Below are 20,395 nucleotides of genomic sequence, written 5' to 3'. Positions count from 1 at the left end.
CTGCAGCAAAAATATCCCCCTAAGCCGCAAAATGGAAGAACATTTTATATTTAAGGTTTTTAGCAACAAATTTAATCATAAAGGTGATGAATTGCAGTACGTGTAGAAGGGGTGGGCCCACCAACTTGAATATCGGATGTGAGTCCGCTGAACTATCGATAAGGTTATCGTCAGCCAACCCTGCTCCAATTTCGTCTTCTCATCCCTTTTGCCATGACGGAAAACACGAATTGATGTGGATTTCTACTAATTTATAACATAAAAATACGTCGAAAGTTGAACAATCAGAGATCGAGCTAGTCGAAGGTCAGCAAGCAAGGCGGACGACATGCAGGAGAAGTGGTTACTCGCCGCACTTTCGCTGGCGCTCCTATTGGGCACCTGCTCGGCGCTCTACGAAGACCAGATCAAGAAGTTCGACTGGTGAGTGTGGTACGATATCTGACCATTGACCCGGCGCTAATCCGGCGGATATGTGCGGCTTTTGCAGGCGAGGCGTCAATGTGGGAGCACTGAAGCAGTCTCGCGTGGACCTCAACCACTTTCAGCCGCGGATTCTGGTCAGCACCCATGAGGGAGTGGTGGCCAGTCTGTGCGTAAAGACCGGCGAATTGGTTTGGCGGCAGGTGCTCGAGCAGAAACCGCGGGGCGACATCAAGCTGCTCCAGGTGAGCGGATTCGCCGATGACAGCAGCGACACGGCCGCCGCTCCGATGGGCAGCAACCTGGGCTTCGACATGCTCACCGTTCAGGGACACGCGCCCGCTTTGGTGCGCGGCTGGAACACCAATATGGGTGCCCTTGAGTGGGAGTGGTCCATCATGCCCATGAACACGGAGCGGGCCCAGGACGCCATGTGGATCTACAGCAAATCTGTGCTTTACCACGTGCTGCCTGCCTGGCGGAGCCACCTCGAGGTGACGGCGTATTTCGCCAGCTCCGGCCACAGCACTGGCAGCACCAGCAAGATAATAGCTCCTTGGATCACCTCAGAGAGCTGCACCCTTAGCGGCACCTTCTACGTTTGTACGAACGGAAAGCAGTTGATTAGTCTGGATCTCGTTTCCAAAAGCGGTCAGGTGATCCGTACTTCGCTCGAGGAGGAGCCGAAGGGAAAAACTCAGGCCTTGGCGGTAAGGAAAAGACTTAGCTATTGCTTTTATCGAAAATGAAGTTCTAATCGTCCAAAAATTTCTACAGGGTCTGAATGGTGTTGTGATTGTGGATGGCAAGCCAATTAGTGTCAACAAGGACCAATCGATCTGCGCTGATCTTCGAAGCTCCAGCTACGCCGTGGGCAGCTTTAACTATCGCAAGATCTTGGCGTATGCAGATCTGTCCTCTGGAGTATGTTTAAACTTATATATACTATTCTATTCTACGATTTTTATGTGAAAACTAATTGCTTCTTTTCCTGTGCGTTTGAACAGATTCTCAGGATCAATGCTTTGTATTTGGATAACTGTGCACCGGTAGCGGAGTTGGAGCAGAGTCTGCCATTCCCCGAGCATTTTGGCACTCCCTCGCTGAGCAACTTTGACTGCAAGCAGAAGCGCAATGGCGAGGGCAAGAGCTGTCTGTTTCTGTTTAGCACCACCTCGGAGTCCATCGTGGCAGTGCAGCAGGGACGCGTTCGTTGGTCGCGCGAGGAGTCGCTGGCCAATGTGATCGACTCGCAGTTTGTGGATCTGCCGCTTGCCGATACCGAGGGCACATTGGAGAACGAGATGAAGGGCAAGGCCGGTGAGTGTACTTGACTTATGCACTACTTTAAGGTAAACTCATAAAATTTATTATTGAAAATGCATACCAAAAGGGGATTTCACAAGTTTTGAGAGTAAGTGAACGTACACAGCAAACTAATCATGCAATATTGTTTGTTACATGTTTAGCATTTTTAATTTTGCGGTTTTTTTATGTTTATTGAACTTACCACTAATCTAAAAACGAATGTTTACTAACAAATTTAATCATGATTTGCTAGTTTAAACTTTGTGCATTACTTTTACTATTTTACTAGTCAATTATTTAATTTCCAAAGTAAACTAAAATATGAAATTGGTTTATCGTTAATGTTATATTAAAGGTCCCCTTTCAATTCGTACTTTACTAATATTTATATTTTCATCAATTGAACAGGAGACATTGCCAGTGCCTTTTTGCGTCGCATCACCACTCAAGCTGTTCAAATTCGGAGCTTGTTCCTTCATGTTATCGGACTGGGTCCTCCACCTACGGACACCCAGCGAGCCGGTTTGGTCAGGGACTCCTTTGGCCTCCACAAGATGCTGGTTTTACTGACGCGTGCTGGAAAGATTTTTGGCATTGACAATGTCTCTGGAAAGCATCACTGGCAGCTGTATCTTCCCAATGTTATTGGATTCGCTAACGACGAACAGATGCGTCTGATTGTCCAGCGCTCGGCCAAACACTTTCCGCTTCAGCCGTTGTGCACTATTTTGGGCAAGAATGCTGTAGGTTTGACTTGCTAATTGCATAGTTCCCACGCTAATTCTAAACTTTCACAGGTCAGCGGGAATGGTGTGCTCTATCGTTTTAATCCTATTACGGGCAAAGTATCCGAAGGCGGTCTCGTTCAGCTGGACTACAAAATCAAGCAGCTCTCGTTGCTGGGAGAAACGGAAAAGGACTTTGTGAAGGGCATTCTGTTACTGGATGCTTCGAACAAGGTACATGTTTATCCCGAACATGCGACCCCACTGGTAAGATATGAATTTCTTTGATATATCAATGGAGTTGAAAATCTTTACATCCACGTACAGGCTGATGGCATGTATCTGTATACCGCCGATGTGAAAACTGCAGAGTTGGACGGCTACTTTGTTAAATATGCGGGCGGGGTAAGTAATGCAGCCTTTTATTGTGGAAGCACTTAACTTATTAAACCATCATTTCCGCCAGCAACTGTCCAGCACGCACATTTGGAATGCTCGCCTGGGCGGCCACAACTCCGAGCAACAGATTATCGGCGTCGCCGGCAAGAATCCCATCGAGCATGTCCACTCCCAGGGACGTGTGCTGGGCGATCGATCGGTGCTGTACAAGTACATCAACCCTAATCTAGTGGCTTTCGTCACACAGGCACCGGATTCCACACACAAATGTGAGTCTGCATGCGCTTCGTTTAATTAAGCATTTATTTAAATGGCACTTACTCCATAGCCGTGCTAAATTTGTATCTGGTTGATGTGGTCTCCGGCTCTGTGGTTTTCACCATGACGCATCGTAAGGTGCGTGCACCCCTGAGCATTGTCCACTCCGAAAACTGGCTTGCCTACTCCTACTTCAACGAGAAATTGCGTCGCACGGAGATTAGTAAGTTACAACAGCGATAGCCTTTGGCAAACACCCATATTTACTTAACTTCATTCACTTGGTACAGCCACAATCGAACTGTACGAGGGCAAGAGTCAGGCAAACAGCAGTGTTTGGAGCTCCTTGCAGGCTCCGCCAATGCCCCTCGTGGAGCGTCAGTCTTATATACTGCCCACAATTGTTGAGGCTCTGCGGGAAACTATCACGGAGCGCGGAATCACCAACAAGCATGTGCTTAGTAAGCATCAACGAAAGCCATTTGATCGCCAAATAGGATGCTAACCATTTGTCATTAATTCTAGTCGGCACTGCCAGTGGTTCCATTGTTGAAATGCCGTGGCATTTGCTGGATCCCCGGCGTCCTATCGCATCCTCGACTCAGGGACGTGAGGAAGGAGCCATCCCCTACATACCCGAGCTGCCTTTGCCAACGGAGAGCCATATAAATTACAACCAGACGGTGGCCCGTCTGCGTAATATTTATACCGCGCCCAGTGGCTTGGAGAGTACCTGTCTAGTCGTTGCTACGGGTTTAGGTAAGGAAGATTCATGCAACGCAATTTTAGCTAAGCACTGTAAACCGTTCTTATTTGGCAGATTTGTTCGTTACGCGCGTGGCGCCATCAAAGACGTTCGACTTGCTGAAGGAGGACTTTGACTATATTCTCATTTCCATAGTGCTAGTCGCGCTCACATCGGGCTCGTTGATTGTTAAGCATTTAGCGTCGCGTAAATTGCTCAAGCAGGCGTGGAAATAGGCTTGGCATTATTATTAAATAATTGCTTTAAATACATATAAATTGTACTGCGACCAAATACCACAAGGGAGGATGGAATGATGATGAGACAGTGTAAATCGGCGAGAGAGTATTGATATATATAACATAATTCTGATAGCTGCATTACATCCCACAATGCGAATAAAACCTTTTATCAACGCTAAGCCTAGGCAATTATTTATAACTAATTATATAGCGTTAAACATCAAATAACTATAATTAGCTGTTGAAAGGTTTTCATTGTATTTTCTGTTCCTTTGATTTGTGTTCGTTTAAATTTCCATTTGAAAATATCAGCATTGAAAGAATGTTTAAAAAGTATAGTCAATAAAAGCATTTGTAAAGGTGGAAAACGGTAAAGTAAATAAACAATTTTTTCATCAGAATTAACTGATTGCTGGTTTTATTATTAGCGGTAAAGTGGACTTAATTAGGCGGTGGGTTAAATATATATATATTTATGGGTTTAATAAATAATAAAAATAAAATTAAATAAAAAATGCATAGCGTTAACTAATTTATTTAGGACAATTATTTGAAATTTGCATATTAAGTATAAAATGAATTATTAATAAAATAATTATCTTAAAAATAAAGTAATTTGCTTCCCCAAGGTAATGTGGTAATACCATACCATGGTAATCAGGTAATACCAAATGTGGTCGCGGTTATAAATAAATAAAAAAATTAAAATAACAAATAAAAAAAGATTTTAAAATGCGCGCCAAAAATCAGCTGAAGCTCTGTGTGTTTTCCAACACCGACCATCCAACTTCTACCGACTGAAACATATGTTTATTCTCTTCTTCTTCCGCAAAATCGAAAGGATGGCACTGCGTGTTTTTGGCTTAAATATAGTGAAAAATAACAGGAATCTGCTGCAAAATGCATGCAAATCCAGTGCGCCGGTTTCATGCTACATGGTTGGTACAATATTCATGTCAATAGAGCGTAAACTTGACACTTTTCACTGTTCCCAATTGTGACACCAAACGTTTGCATAACCTTTCAGGCAGCGGCTCCATTTGCCACCGATGTGACCGTCCAGGCTGCTCCGGCGGCTGTCCAGAAGCAAAGGGTGAGCAAGGCCATGCGGGCGTACCTGAAAAGAGCCACCGAACACGACGAGTTCATGAAGACCCAGCACCTGGAGTTCCAGATCGGAAAGCGGCACCTGGCCAACATGATGGGCGCCGATCCGGAGACGTTTACCCAGGAGGACATAGACGTGAGCTACTGGGCCATGGAAATCTTTACGGCGCTATTTTACCTCATGATCAATTACAGGAGGCAATATCCTATCTGTTTCCCTCCGGATTGTACGACCAAAAGGCCAGGCCGGCTATGAAGTCACCCGAGGTTGTCTTTCCCGCCCGCAAGGCTGCGGAATTCGATGAGACGGGCAGACCATTCCACAGCATGTTCTACACCGGCAAACCCAACTTCTTCCAACTGCTTCATGTAAGTATATGCGCAACTTGGGAACTTTATTACTTGGTTTGGTAGATAGGTATTAATTACTTTCTTTTTAATTACCAGGACATTGTGGAAGAAACTAACAAGCTGGCGGATCTGGAGGAGCGCATGCTTCGGCGCGGCAATAAACCCGATGAGAACCAAAAACTGTAAACAAACTCTGCATGTTTTGCAAATTAGATAATTTGACATGGTTTTATATACTCTATTTTAGTGAAATTGCCGGCTTTCAACTGCTGCCCAAGGACCAGTTGGAACTTTTGCTAGTTGAGAGCATTGCCGATATCGAATACTCCAACTTTTCCAACTCTATGGATCGGCTGATCGCATCGCCATATGCTTACAAGAGCAAAGCATTCATCGAGCGATACCTGAAACCGCTGATGGACCAGTCCAAGCAGCTGGAGGTGCCCAAACCGAGGATCGATGAAGAGGGTCGCCAGTACATCACAACCTACGAGTGCCTGCGCAAAACTGCCAGAGCCGATGTCACAGTGCGGCTACCCGGAACAGGAAAAATCAGCATTAATGGAAAGGATATCTCATACTTTGAGGACGAAAACTGCAAGGAACAGGTGAGTGAAGTCATTCAGCTTCTGCTGAGGATAGGTTCATTCAAGTTTGAATGAACTGCAGTTAGGAAAAATTTAAAATCCTACTGAACTAATATTTCGAAAAGTTAAAATATTCTTGATATTTTATTGACATACAATTATACATTTAAAAATTAGTTGATAGTACATTTACCTTGACATTAGAGACATCGCTCAATTTGGCCGACAGCTGCAAATAAGAACGCTTATTTTCATAAGAATAGATATATAGCATATACTTTATTAAGAGTAATAATTTGCATTAAATTACTATATAAACGATTCTCTGACGACAACGCCAAAACAACAAAGACACAGCCTGGAACCAGCCACAAATCAATCCTGCCAACTGCTCGCCTCTAGTTCAACTAAACGCTAGTTATAGTATTTGTATCAATAGTAGTGTATGTAGGGTATATGGCTATATAGCGTATGCATAGGGCGCCTGGCGCATCGATATCAAAATTGGTTTAACTACAACTCGCTGCTACAATAATATCAACAATGTTCTGGTTTCTTTGGGGTCTGCACGACCCCCTTACTTCTAGGAAAGGTCAAACTGTGATCTATAAATATTCCGAATGGGGTGCAGTAAATGCTCCTGCTACTTGCGCAGATTCTGCTTCTGCTGATTGGAGATCACAATCAGCAGCTTGTCGATCACCTTGCTGGCTTGCTGTTGTTGAGAGATGAGCGCCTGCTTCAGCTCCTGGATCTCCTGGGTCAGGAACTCGATCCGATCAGCATTGTCATCGATCTTAGTGGTTAGTGTGGTGAATTGCCCGCCGTCCGGGTCCGCATCGGGTAGTACATATCCGGTCGTGGCGCCATTATTGTTGTTATACTTGTTCTTGTACGACAAATAGTTTTCGGCTGAGTTCTTTGAGGAGATGGTATGACCGAAATGCTTGCGCATCTTTCCCACTTCGTAAGCCTTCATTAGGATTTCTCGGGGCAAGCGTTTCTCGCTGGGATTCAGTGGCTTGACACACAGAACCACTCTATAGGCTTGGGGAGAGACCAGCGCGGTGTAATGGAGCAAGTTGCGCAGCCATGTCGGAAGGTAGCCGTTGAATAGCGCCGACTCTATGTAGCTGATCAGCTTCGTTTGTCGCACGAGCTTAGACAACCCCGCTGTCTTCTTTAATCCCTGTATATCGTGCACTGCAATGCCCACAAGCAGGTTCATCAGAATGATGGTCACGAACAGCAGGAACAGAACGAAGGTGATTTGTGCGCTGACTTCTAGGAGGAAAGGTGGATCCTTGCCTTCGGGATCGTTGATCAGCAGCGATAAATCCTGTTCACCAATCATCATCACCAGCACTGTTATGAAGCCCATAAACGGATTGGCAAATGACGACGACGATGGGAAGATAACACAGAAACTGATGGTGAACCCAATCAGCATGCAGGAGTAGGCCATAAATAGCTTCGCAAATTCCCCCTGGACTCTCGTGTACATGGCCACATAGACATCAAAGACCGGCAGCTGACCTATCATCAACATGAGATTTGTCCAACCGAGCAGCACGGCAAAGGCGCCTATATGGTTTTGAAACGTGTACGTCTTGTTGGTGTATATGTAGGATATAACAAACACGCTGGTTATGACGAACCACTCCATTATGTTCTCCACCTGCGTTACGTAGTGCCGAAATGAGGAGTAGCCCGTAATGCCATATAGCTTTCGAAATATCTCCACTATGGTGATGGCAACCAGAACCCACCATTGCATCTCCATCACAAAGGGGTTGTTCCTGAGCATATCGCCCAGGATGGATTGCTTCTGGCACAACTCCTGCGCCGGAATGGTCGTGTTGTCGTTCTTGCTCCCATTGTAGCAGTTGTGGGCCAAAGCAGTCAGCACGTAGAGCGTGAGGAAGAGCACGAAGCTGAAGCAGAAGATGAGCCTGCCAATGTAGTACTTGCGGATCTTGCCCCACTTGATGTACAGGAACGAGGAGCAGAGCGGGTGCTCCAGTATCTCCTTCTGACCCTCGTCGACGAACGTGTTTAGGTAGCTGATCTCGCGCGGATGACAGTGCTGCAGCAACTGACGGAAGTCCAGTTCCAGTTCCACCTCACGGTTCACGGGGTCCTGTTAGGGTGACAAAGGAATGGATAATATGCGCAATTTCAATGGGAAACGAGAGAAGACTATTTACCTGCGAGTGGTGCAGCGTTATGGCTGCGTCCAGTTTCTGTCTGATCATGGCCACTGAAGCCGGGGTCTTCCGGGTGATAACGTTCAACGCGGAGGTACCTTTCTTCGATTTGGTGGTCACATCCGCTCCGTGGAATATCAGCATCTCGACACACTGCACCAGCCCATCCAAAGCTGCCAGGTGGAGAGCTGTAAACCCGTAAATGTCCTTATGATTGACATTGGCACCCCACTGGATGAGCGTCTCCATGATGTCGTAGGCATTCTCGGATTTTCCCACCGCCGCGTGAAGCGGAGTTCGGTGATCGAAGTCCTCGGCATTGGCGTCGGCATTGCCATTCCTCAGCAACGATTCCACGCAGTCCAGACTGGAAGTTCTAGCTGCCAGGTGGAGCGGTGTGAAACCGCGATGGTTCTTCAGCTTGGCATCTGCACCTTTGGCCAGGAGTAAGTCCACACACTCCACGTTGCCCTCATCTGCTGCCAGATGCAAGGCTGTGGACTCCTTTTCGCGGATGCAGATACGCACATTGGCATCTGCATTGGGAGCATTCAGCAAGGCTTCCAGACACTGCATATTGCCCAGATCAGCTGCCAGGTGAATGGCATTGGTGCCATTCGGTTTGAGCGAGTTTACATCGGCACCTTCGGCAATGAAGATCTGCAGACACTCCAGGGCGTTGGAACGCACGGCGCAGTGCAGCAGGCTCTCCTCGCAGTTCGGCTTGCTGGTGTCCTTGGATATGTCCGCTCCATTGTTGATCAGTAGCTTTGCCGCCTCCGCAGCGTTCCCAAAGGCTGCGCAGTGCAGAGGCGTGTAGCACTTGGACTGTAGATTGACATTCAAACCCTTGGCCACCAGAAGGCCCAAGGTGGCCAAGCAGCCACTGAAGGCGCTCAGGTGCAAGGCTGATATTCCGTTCTGATCGCAGAAGTGCAGGTCGGCTCCCGCCTCCAGCAGACTCTCGATCAGATCCCAGCGCTTGAGGTACGCGGCCCACAGGTAGCAGAGATTCTTCTCCAGCTTTGAGGCGGACTCAAAGTGCGCACGTATGCCCTCGGCCACCACGTTGCTCTGCTCGATGTCCTCGAAGAGCTTGACGCGCCCCGCTGCGCTCTTCATCTGGTCGATCAGGCTGATCCGCAGCGTATCGTTGCATATCTGGACGCTCAGCTCGCTGGTCGGCTCCTCGAAGCTGTCGTACATGCTCGGCGCACTCTCCGCCGGCGGCGACGGTCCACACTCCATGTATTCGAATTCTCCAGCGGTCGGGTACTGGGCTTCGATCATGGCGTCAGTGTTGTTCCGCCATCGCACCATCAAGTTGGGTGGAATCGATTTGAAGCTGTGGAGATGCAAACGGATGAGTATTAGCGCATTGAAAGTTGTGCGGATGTTCTACGGTTGGATAATTTCTAACAAAAACTTTGTTTTATTCAAGCTTCCCATGGCATGAACATGGAGTACTTTTTTTTTTTACCACCGACCAGTACAGTGGAGCTTCTATGTGCGTTTCTATGCGCCTAACATTAAATAAGTAATATTGATATTGACCCTAGTTATTTATAGTTTTTCGCTGACAAGTCAATGGGTTTTAAGTTGGTCAAGTAAGTTAGTAAGGCTAGGTTTTTGTAGTTATTTACTTGAAATGTGCATCTTTTCACAGGGTATCCTAAGATAAATGTTATTTTATTTTTATTCACGATTGTTAGTCTTTTTGAACAGCGATTTATCAATTTTGCTTATATTCAATCACTTTTAGTTCGATTTTGCACATTGATTAATGATTACTGATACAACATTAAATTCCAATAAAATTTATTTATAGTATTTATTTAGTTTATTTGAATACTTTGGAGAAAGAACATCTAAACTTTTCAATGCTAATTCCTTAACTTTAAACAGGTTTTCGTGGATTTGAGGTGATTTCGATCTTGTGGATAACACACTGTGAATCAGTTTTTATGGTTTATAAAGCACTCAAATAATTTGTCAGTGATTAGAGAACATTTTTATGTCTGTGGAAGTTTTCTAAATTTAGTTAATGCGGTTAATTTCTGCCTTGGCTTCCAAATCAACGCATTGATGGACTTGTGTTCTCTGATCATGGATTTAAATTGCGTAGTCATCATGGGAAAATATCACGTCTAGACGATTTACAACTTCAAACTGCGTTTGCCTTTTAGTTTTTAGCTTGTTGTCGATTTATGAGAAACTTGTAATTACTATGAAGCTAGAACTCGTAAACAATTCGACGCTTCTCAGCGTCGTTAGGACAGCCCATTCGGTCGAACTAAGTTGGCTTAAATATATGAAACAAAGCCATTAGATAGACTCGCACTTCTCTTTGTCCAAACTCTACTCTCAACTCGCACAGATCACCTTTTTATGGATCTGTACACACATAATCCCCATCGCTCAAATGGCACTGAACAGCGGAGTTCGAGATCTGTTGACTTTTCGAGCATGCATATTTTTAAATAATTATTGTGTGTTATTTTGCGTTGGGAGTTATGCTAAGTTGGCCGTTTTGATTGAAGCGGTTTTCTTATTATTTCACTGCTCAGTATTTATTCACTGTTCACTGTTCTCGTACGTTGATGGATTCACCGACTGCGCCGGCAGACTTTGTTTTGTTTTCTTGGTCGCCAACTTGGGGCTGCTCAGCATAGTTGCCCGCTGCATAATTTCAGACCTCGTCCATGGTCAGAAGCTGGTGCACTCGTTGTGCAACCAAAGCACTTCGACTGCCCACCGCCCACTGCCCAGTGTCACTGCTTTTGTTGGCCACTTAAGCCGGGAATCTCGGCAACCGAGCGACTGGGTCCACTGAATACGTACACCGTTTGCAGCCATATCCACGGATGATGCCAATTCGACAGTGAGCTGTTTTCAATTTCTAATTTCATTTCCGAAATACATGGGAGAGCCCGGCGCGCCAGTCGACCGATCCGCCAAATTCGAAATACGGACTACGGATCGGATGGGATCCGATCGGGTCGCACTGGATCGGATGGGGTCGGAACGGGACAAGTGCCTCACAATGGAGGCCTTTTGTGGGAGCCCAGACAATCGCGTCTAACGGGCGGAAAATGCTAAATGTTGTGTGAAAAAACGCGAATTTTTCACTTCCGTTTTGTTGTTGCCGTCGACGGACGTTTTTTCGGACGTTATTTGAGCGTTTATTCCTATTGTTTCTACACCGACGACGATCACTTCGAACGCGTTCTAGCCGTATTTTGTGGCTGCTATTTCGCTGCTTCCGCACTCTTTGGGCCAGCTACAAACGCGTCCGCCTGCATTGTTGTTTCGAAACCGACTGAGCTCGATGAAAATCGGCAAGCGTTGGTTAAGTCGTCGATCGAGATTTAAAGAGAGGTTATCTAGAGAGCGGGGAGATACGCGTACAGGTAGGGTTAAAATAATAGCTCTGTGAACGCGAGGTTAAACATCTTTCTAAGTATATGATTGATGATTTGATTTTTAGTGGGCCTCCTAGGAAAGTTGAATATATTATTATGTAAGGCTTTTTATGATCATTGTCAGTTTTTGATTTTTCCGTAAAAAATGAATGTATGAAGGTGTCATTTTTAAGTGCCACTATTTTGACCTCAGGTGTATAATACTATTTGGAGAGAGAGATACTTTAGCGAGAGTGAGAAATCTCCAAAAAGTCTGCAATTTCAACGCGAGTGGGAGTGAAAATCTTTGGTACATCTCACTTTTCAGCATTTTTATCTTTTTGTTAGCTAAGTTCTTTCGATGAGATATTGTAAATACATAAAAAAGGCGGGATGATATGATATTTTATCAATGAAGAATGCCATGACCTTAAAAACGCATTTTAAACTCCCAAAGGCCTTAACTTTTAAAATGTAAATACACGAATATGTGTAAAATAGTTTATACAAAAGTATACAATCAATAAAGTAATCAAAATTACACTTGGCAAAAAGAAAGTTGTTTCTTATCATTTTCAAGATTTTTAAGTATTATATATTCTTTAACTAAAGTAGCTATCACATGGCTAAAAAACTGTTATTCTAACAATTATTATTATTATATTTTTTTGTATTTTCTACCATCAGCAGAAAATTAAACTTTTTGTGTCTTCATATAATTCCATGCAATTAGCTTTTTTACTGCGAAAATCAATTATCAGATGTAGTTATCCCATTTTTTATGAGTATTACCCTACACCCCACACAAAAACCGACTGACTGTTCCTCACATTTGATAAGCACACATTATATAAATATGACATTGTTGATTTTGCGAATAACATGCTGGTTTTCTGGCTGGCAATTCGTTTGTCACATAAATCACGGACTGCTTCCGCGTCTTCGCCTTTTGGGCCCGGCAATCACGCCTATATATGTGTATATTTTGAGTGTGTTTTATTGTGGCCAGAAATTTCTGCAACTGCAACAGCAACAGGCAACTGAAAACTGGCAACTCCAACTGGCACTTACCGGTTATTTGCATTATTCTCCGTGAGCGGCTGTTCCACTTCGGTTTTGGTAACGACGCTGATCGAACGTGTCATGCGGCGGGGCTTGGTGCTGCCCTCCTTATAGCCAAGATTCTCCATGGTGACGGCCAGAAGTTGCTGCTGCAGTCGTCGTCGTCGTCGCCGCCGCCGCCGGTGGTGGTGTCAATGCTGCTGCTTTCGTGGCTGTGGCAATTAAAACGCGCAAATATGCGCAAAAACCTCGGTGCAATGCAACTTCGTTTTTTGTCACCGCCTGCAATCGGCAAATAAGTATGCGAAAAAGTTACTTTCCAATATCACACGCCAGCGGAGCGCCAATTTATAGCCCAATTTCAGCGACTGGTTGACATTTTCAAAGGCCTGCAAAGATAGTTCGGTGTGAAGTTTATCGACTGCAACTTTCTACGAGGCATCTATCCTATCAATCCCTCTGAGCAATCCCGAGCCAACTGGACCCAACTGACTGGCTGACTTTCCCAACTGCCTGGATGGATGGACTCCGCCAAAGATAGCCAGTCGTGCGTTGGATGCGACACTCGTGGTCGCAGTTATCAGTTATCTAAGCGTCTTCCTTTTGACGCAGCGATAAGACCACATCATCACAATCACCACAGCATTATCGCCAGACTATCCGGGGATTTATCTTAGAGTGCTACTGGTTCTGACTGCTCAACCCAAAGGGGGGTTAAGAAACTACTATCGTTGAGATACATACATATCACTTGAATTAGTCGGGGAATTACTTAAGTTATGTAAGTCTAAACTTCATGATTGAAGCTATTTTTGGGATGGACAAGTCTATTTTGCCACCCCTTTTGTGACACACCCATGTTTTATTTGTTTATTTTATTATTTTGATTTTGTTTGTGCATATTATTTACAATTTATGTCAACGTCAGAAGTGGAAGTACTCATTCGTTTAGTATGTAAGCAGATTGCAAAGCTCAGGAGCGGTTTACTTCAAAATTCATTCCTCTTTAAGATATAGACTTTGCCTTGGTGTTTTGATCATTTCTACAATGAATTAAAAGAAATATGCCAATTTGTTGTTCAGCTGACAGATTTAATTAATTAAAAAAATACATTTAAATGGATTTCAGCAATCGTCTCTCTCTCTCTTCTCGAATTTATTTTATCCTATTATTTTATTTGGCATTCGCTATTAATCTTATTTTGTTTATTTTTGATTTGCGCATAGTAATATCACATCTGTTTAGTTGCAAAATGCAAGTTCTGTGTTTTTCCAGCTTTTTCCCCAGATTATGTAACTTCAGGCAATCGACTGCCAGGAATCCAGAAAGTTACGATGTCACATTAGACTAAATTAGCTAGCGAAGCGTTAAGCTTGTTTAGGTTTTATTTGTTGCATTACTTTCGGCATCGCATTACTGTAAACAATTCTCGATTCTGGGAATCTTTCAAACTTGTTTGCAAAACATAAACAAAAGTTAATGGGAAACGCAAAAAAAAAAGCCTGTGTTTGCCTGGCGACAACGCATAAGAAACTTTCTTTGATTAGGCAAACCGAAAATTCGCTGACTGATTAAACATATACGGCGATAAACAAGGGCCGGCAACAAAAACGTCGGCCAAAATTGAGTTGGCTAAAATATGCGAGCAAATTAATCAAAATCTGTGCGTAGTTGAGAAACCAGTTTTTGTATCTTTGAGGTCTGATGCACAGAAAGATTTTAGATTTTGCAGAATGTTGGAATAGTTTTGCTAACAAAATGAAGGGGCGTTATTGTAAAACTTTACAAATTTAGAGGAATTTTAGTCCATGCCTTGAGTAATATGAATACTTCAAATATTTAAAAAATACATATTCTAAGATCACTTCATTTCTCGCCGTGTGTGGTTTGTGGGTTGGTGTCTAAAGTCTGCGAGGCCCCAAAACTCGCTAACACACTGAGCAAATATTGGTTTAAAAACGCCCCCGTGTGATTACAAATGTGCTGCCACTTTTGGCGCACTGTGTGAATTGCTGGAAATGGCCCAATCAATTAATACGTTTTTTGCAGGTGCAAAAAGTGTTAGATTTGAAGTAGATAGCTGGCTGGCTAGCTTTTCTTAAACTCGAAGGCCCGGAAGTGGCGTATGGCGTATGATTACCCGTTATGACAGACCGCCGCCGGCCATCTTGGAAAACTGCGACGCCATGGTGCCGTGGAAATGGCCGATGGCCGACGTCCGATCGGCCGAACGATCTTCGGGATCGTTCGTTGGCGGGTATCGCTCGTGTGTTTCTTTGCCGCCCGCTGATTCAATTATAATTGAAAGCAATTTGGAGCCTTTTCTTCGCTCGCTCGCGCCTTTGTGGGGAACTTAAGGGGGTTATTATCTGAGCGAACGCATTGGGCTGAGTTGGGTTGTACATATTTTTGCGTTGCCACAATGCCCTTGAACCTGAAGCGCATGCCCATTCCCCACACTGCGCCGTACACTAGCTGATTACTAGATCCGATCTAGGTATATACTATATGGTTTTCGTGCGCCTATGCAGTTGCAATTGAATCCGAGAGTCAGAGTGCGCGAATTAAAGGATAATGCAGTCGACAAATGCCGTGCACCGAGTGTAAACAAACCTCAATTGCTATTCATATGTAAGTTGCACTCGGTTATAGAGATCGTTGATTGTTCACTTGGCTGATTTTGTAATAGAAAACTTCTAGATATCGCTGATGTGATCCCCCACTTGTACTTAGGCACTTTGGGCTATGATTAATGCAAATTTTTTTAGTATTTGCGGATTTAGTTTCGATTCTGATTGGGCTCTTTAGGTTTCTATCGTCATATTATCGTAGTCAAGGAAAAAGTTCATAGTTCATAGTTCAAAGTTATGTTCATAGTTCTAAATCGAAATATAAATAAATAATTACTGTTTCAAACGGACGTGAAAATTTCACTTTTAAGCCTTTTCAAGAAGTTTTGCAAAGTATAAGCTTTTATTTAAGTGGTTTTGAAGTAAAACAATACTTTTTACTTGTTCAATTTCAAATTATATTAAAACAGACGTTATTATTCTGCGTGTGATTGTTTTTCCATAATATTTACTTGGCAAATACTTTGATAAGATCGATTTTTACGTATTTTGAAACTCAAACTTAATTTAATCGACAGTTCTGGAAATATCACTTTACATTATGCCAATGCTTTTAACTGCAAAACCGGTGGCGTATCATAATCGATGATCGCGACATTTTGCTCTGATAATTATCCTTTTTGTGAGATGTTATCTGGTGTGGAAGTTTCTTGAAGCGATGTAATATTTTCCGACACTTGGCGCACTCTCGACGACGCGGGATCGACTGATAAAAAGAACTACGCCTAAACGATCTTCTACGCGATATGAGTGTCCAAAAGTGAGCCGCTCGACGAGCGCCAATGAAGAAGGTGTAGTATATATAGAATATATAGTATATATACTATATCCTCCTGAGCCGACACTATTACACTTGTACAGTTGGTACGCCGAGCGATATCTTCGTGGATCTTTTGGTCGTGTCGACTTCGCTCATGTGTCAAACTATAAAACTCATTTAAATCATAATAAACTGTAACCGCGAATTTTCTTGAAGCTTTGGGATGCCGGTAGGCGACCCTCCTCCCCTTAAACCTGCAGCACCACCTCCCTGAAATTCCACACCCACGACAATAGGTCGCACGAAGAGGGATTTGGGATTTGGGGAACCCTGAAGTTGGGGCAACCAGTTTCGTTATTCGCCTCGTCACTTTTCTGCAAATCTGGTGCTATTTTTATCGTTTTCAATTAAGACTGTCGCTTGGATGTCTTTGGCATTCGGTGATTGTGTGTTGTGTACGTACATTAATTTGAAAATCTTGTTCGTAAGCCTTTTATTATGCTTATTATTGTTGTTACTGTTGCGTGAAGTCATCTAGAAATTCGTTTAAACAAATCAAAGTCCGTCCCTCTTCCCTGTGGCAGTTCATCTGGTGATATTTCGGTGATTGATGGCAGTTGTCGATTTGGTTTGCCAAAAAAAAGGGGGACAGAAGAACAATAGTTTAAAAATTGGTCTTCCCCTTTTGTTGTAGCTGGCTTATTGTTTATTGCTTATTGTTTTTTTAATCATAACGTTTACTCTCCGCCTGCCAAACGACCATTGTCAGGCGTTACGTTTGTCAAGCCCCTTGACTTTGATTCCCACGCAGTCGAATTCGAAAAATGGCCAAAACGAAAATTGAATTACGATTTGTTTTGATCTTTGGAATCTGTGAACTTTGTGACTGGCGTCATAGCTGTTGCTAAATAATTAATTAATGGTTTCTTGACTGAATTCCTACGAATTTAAGAATTAAATGGAAAACAAATTATTTACATTTTCTTTTGCTGAGAATGTTACGTACTCTTTTTAATTACAAAGTTAGTTATGAATTTTGAACTATTTAATATATTATATACAATATATACAATGAAGAACAATGAAGAGCAATGAAGACTATCGGCATGGACTAGCGGCTTAAAAGTAGCTTTTTGCGTTGCTCAAACTTCTTTAATTGACTCTGAAAAGAACTCGACTAATTACGTAAAACCAACTATTATTCAACCTATTAACGGGACAGCGCGTGCTGATCATGCCCGCGGCACCGCAATTATCCGGACTTGATGCATTGCTATAATGCGCTTATAATTTGCATCACACCTATCCCGGCAGACGAACCTTTCAGCTCCCACCCAGTCGACTGATGAGTCCACTAATTGCCAGGCGGACATGCAACAATCTGTTGCAGTTTAGTGGCCGCGGCCGAGAGACATTTAATTTGGCTAACCATTCCGCCATTATCTATCGGCATTGTTGTACAGGAAGCGCTATCGCAGCGTCATTTGAATACAGAGAGATCGTCCGTACAATGGCTGCCTCGGGCGCTCGAACTTGACATCTAACGGCCACGACATTATACCATTCTCATTCGCCGATTCGTTATCTCGATTTTTCCAGCTGCTCTTCCCGCTGCAATTTAGCGAGCTGCTGGGCAAAGTCGATGTGGAGGCCAACGTCGAGGGAGGCGGACCTTCCGGTCAGGCTGGAGCCATCCGCTGGGGCATCGCCATGAGTTTGCGCAGCTTTGTCGATCAAGAGATGATTGAGTCAATGCGTCTGGGTAAGTGAATGAGGCTCCGATGCAGCCGCCACCGTTGCCTTATTGCTGCTAATTGCAATTTATGTTGCAGCCGGCCTGCTGACACGTGACTATCGCCGCCGGGAGCGTAAGAAGTTCGGACAGGAAGGAGCACGCCGCAAGTACACGTGGAAGAAGCGCTAGACGAGCACGTGCGCATCTGCAACACTGGGCTGCATTTTATATCGAAGTGTTTTAATAAATATAAAATATGTTAACAGCGGTGCCTTAGATCTCATTGGTCTACATTTGGTCCAGTGGACGCAGGCCGAGGAGCTCCATTCCCTGTCGCAGCGTTTTCTTGGCAGCGTTAAAGAGAAGCAGGCGTTGCAGTTGCCTTTCTAGGCTGGACTCTTGTTTCACAGGCAATCTTTTCAGCGCTCGACTGGTGGCATTGCTGCAGGGAAAAGGGAAAACGGTGCACTTAGTTCTTATACCTTAGAATTTACTAGTAATTAACGCAATTTAAGTAAGTTGCAATTATTCGATTGTACTCACCACAATCCAAAGAGATAGTTGACCAGGACACAAGCCTCCAGTTGTTCCTTCGATTGCCAAACGCTTTGATCGAAGCGTGCGAGTGCGTAGAGCAGATCCAAAGCATCCGCTGGCTCCGTGGCGAAATGCTTCCAGTCGGGCTTAATGTCGTCCAGATCTACATCTCGGAAATTATCCAGTAAACTGTGCAGGCGGCAGTGTGTGTATTGGAGCTTGATTCCTGTATCACCATTTACTTGGAGCGCCTGCTGCCAGCTAAACTCGTGATCTCGTTGCCTTCGCTGCTTAAGCACATTGATCAGGACGGCTGACACGCCCAAAATATCACATACATGTTCATCATCCAGATTGTAGTTTTCTCTGGTAGCTAGAAAACAATGTTGGGACGACAAGTTCATCGGATTGCGTAAGTATATGATTCACCTACTTGCACTTAAGTTTCGCTTTTCCCGCATTATATCTCGTGCTTCATCCAGGACATCTTTAAGGAAGATTGCCTTTCCCTGACGAGTGCTCATCCCATGAATGCGTCCGAATTTCACATGTTGCAGCTGTTCCAGGCTTAGGCGGTCATCCAGGGCTGCTGTTGTTTTAAAGAGAGCATTAAAATGGTCCGCTTGACCATTGTCCACGACGTAGAGCAAGCGTGAGAACTGGAATCTGGACAGCCTCTCTAGCAGCGCAGCGATGTCCCTGGCCAGGTACAAAGTGGATCCATCACTCTTGATCACAGGAATGCGTCGACCATCCACCACGACAATTTCACGACCATCGCGCTCCGGCTGCAGGAGTCCAGCGCTGCGCAGTTTGTCCAGAACATCCTGAATTTGCTGCTGGGAGTACTGTGACTCCCATTCGTAGCTATCGAAGTAAACGCCCAATCGGTTATAGACTTTGGATAGATCCTCTACAGTGTACTTTCTGTACTGCTGCCATTGCTTGGCCATTGCTCTATCCGTTCCTCCTTCCAAGGCGGCGAAGAGGTCTCTCGCCTGCTGCGCGATTTCAGGTCTTTGTTCAGCCGCCTGGTTGGCGGCCACGTAGGATTTGTACAGCGTTTCTATTGGGGATAGTTGCATCTCCTTGTCGCTTACATTCAGCATTTGAACTCCCAGTGCCAGTAGTCCAAATTGCGTGCCCCAATCCCCCAGGTAATTCAAGCGGGTGGTGCGGTAGCCCAAATGCTGGTGCAGATTGGCCAAAACATTGCCGATGATTGTGGATCGCAGGTGGCCCACGTGGAAGGGTTTGGCTATGTTGGGCGAGCTGTACTCAACCACTATGTGTTCCGCAGCAAAGGGCGAAGGATGCAAAGCATGCTCTTTAGTTTGGAGGAGCTGCTCTACAAAGACCTGTGGCTGCAGCTGGAACTCGATTTTGGCTGCACTGCGTCCAGCACTGGGTACAATTCGAACGCTTTCCACATAGGCCTCCTCGAATCTGTGCTTCTTCAATGAGTCCAGTAGTTCCCTCTCCTGTTGTGCAAACGCAGAAGGTAGAATCCACTCCACAGTCGGACGTCCGGCATTCTGGAGCTGTTGTTTCTTGACAGGCACCTCCAGGGCATGGCAGGCATTCTTGAGCTGCGGCAGCTGGAATATGGGAGACAAGTTTGGTCTGACATAATGGGTAGTTCCATCAATATTATGCTCACCTGCTCACAAATTGCTTGCCGTAAGCGAATCATCCTTTCCGTTAATTCTTACGAACTACTCTAGTGCATAACAACTTTTACTTACAAATATTTTTAGAGTTTTAATTCAAATAGTTAAGTATCACAATCGGCATAAAATAATTAACTCACTAGGTAAAAAGGTAAACAAACCAATGTGTGGCCGTCCATGAGCCGCCGAAAAATCCCACGGTATTGCTGCACATCAGCTGTTTTGACTTCACAGGCTAACCGCTGGC

At 44.4% G+C, this 20,395-nt stretch overlaps 4 protein-coding genes and 1 long non-coding RNA gene across 10 annotated transcripts; 3 read left to right on the top strand and 2 right to left on the bottom strand.

Moving 5' to 3' along the window:
• Window positions 1-181: 181 nt before the first annotated feature.
• LOC6727139 (ER membrane protein complex subunit 1) lies at window positions 182-4,505 on the top strand. 2 transcript variants are annotated; one of them, XM_002102496.4, is made up of 13 exons: window positions 182-423; window positions 491-1,133; window positions 1,201-1,347; window positions 1,431-1,743; window positions 1,817-1,837; window positions 2,140-2,474; window positions 2,529-2,723; window positions 2,784-2,861; window positions 2,923-3,124; window positions 3,184-3,336; window positions 3,404-3,574; window positions 3,639-3,872; window positions 3,934-4,505. In XM_002102496.4, the coding sequence occupies exons 1-13, from the start codon at window positions 329-331 to the stop codon at window positions 4,092-4,094; spliced, it is 2,748 nt and encodes a 915-aa protein (XP_002102532.1). In that variant the 5' UTR covers window positions 182-328; the 3' UTR covers window positions 4,095-4,505. The 2 variants fall into 2 exon arrangements, with proteins under 2 accessions (XP_002102532.1, XP_016033620.1); XM_016175833.3 differs by lacking the exon at window positions 1,817-1,837.
• Window positions 4,506-4,881: 376 nt separating this feature from the next.
• Window positions 4,882-18,206, top strand: LOC6727137 (28S ribosomal protein S9, mitochondrial). Its single transcript, XM_002102494.4, has 7 exons — window positions 4,882-5,038; window positions 5,128-5,343; window positions 5,403-5,576; window positions 5,655-5,740; window positions 5,806-6,166; window positions 17,806-17,968; window positions 18,039-18,206. The coding sequence occupies exons 1-7, from the start codon at window positions 4,907-4,909 to the stop codon at window positions 18,128-18,130; spliced, it is 1,224 nt and encodes a 407-aa protein (XP_002102530.2). The 5' UTR covers window positions 4,882-4,906; the 3' UTR covers window positions 18,131-18,206.
• LOC6727138 (transient receptor potential channel pyrexia) lies at window positions 6,399-16,179 on the bottom strand. Of its 5 annotated transcripts, none has more exons than XM_039295917.2 (4): window positions 15,899-16,179; window positions 12,825-13,097; window positions 8,353-9,697; window positions 6,399-8,285 (listed from the first exon to the last, which is right to left on the bottom strand). In XM_039295917.2, the coding sequence occupies exons 2-4, from the start codon at window positions 12,941-12,943 to the stop codon at window positions 6,789-6,791; spliced, it is 2,961 nt and encodes a 986-aa protein (XP_039151851.1). In that variant the 5' UTR covers window positions 12,944-13,097; window positions 15,899-16,179; the 3' UTR covers window positions 6,399-6,788. The 5 variants fall into 5 exon arrangements, with proteins under 5 accessions (XP_039151851.1, XP_016033615.1, XP_016033618.1 ...); XM_016176277.3 differs by having other exon boundaries at window positions 15,985-16,179; XM_016176280.3 differs by lacking the exons at window positions 12,825-13,097; window positions 15,899-16,179 and adding an exon at window positions 11,194-11,645.
• On the top strand, window positions 12,973-13,911 carry LOC120285082. Its single transcript, XR_005544355.2, has 2 exons — window positions 12,973-13,114; window positions 13,170-13,911. It is a non-coding gene; the product is annotated as an uncharacterized LOC120285082 (long non-coding RNA).
• On the bottom strand, window positions 18,140-20,378 carry LOC6727136 (probable arginine--tRNA ligase, mitochondrial). The gene is made up of 4 exons (XM_002102493.4): window positions 20,139-20,378; window positions 18,912-20,076; window positions 18,485-18,851; window positions 18,140-18,383 (listed from the first exon to the last, which is right to left on the bottom strand). Exons 1-4 carry the CDS (start codon window positions 20,169-20,171, stop codon window positions 18,230-18,232), a joined length of 1,719 nt encoding a protein of 572 aa, XP_002102529.2. The 5' UTR covers window positions 20,172-20,378; the 3' UTR covers window positions 18,140-18,229.
• Window positions 20,379-20,395: the final 17 nt, after the last annotated feature.

This window comes from Drosophila simulans, chromosome 3R (assembly GCF_016746395.2).
Source record: "Drosophila simulans strain w501 chromosome 3R, Prin_Dsim_3.1, whole genome shotgun sequence".
NCBI lineage: Eukaryota > Metazoa > Arthropoda > Insecta > Diptera > Drosophilidae > Drosophila > Drosophila simulans.
Note: the sequence above shows the minus strand (reverse complement) of the source record. Positions and strands in the feature narration are given on the sequence as shown.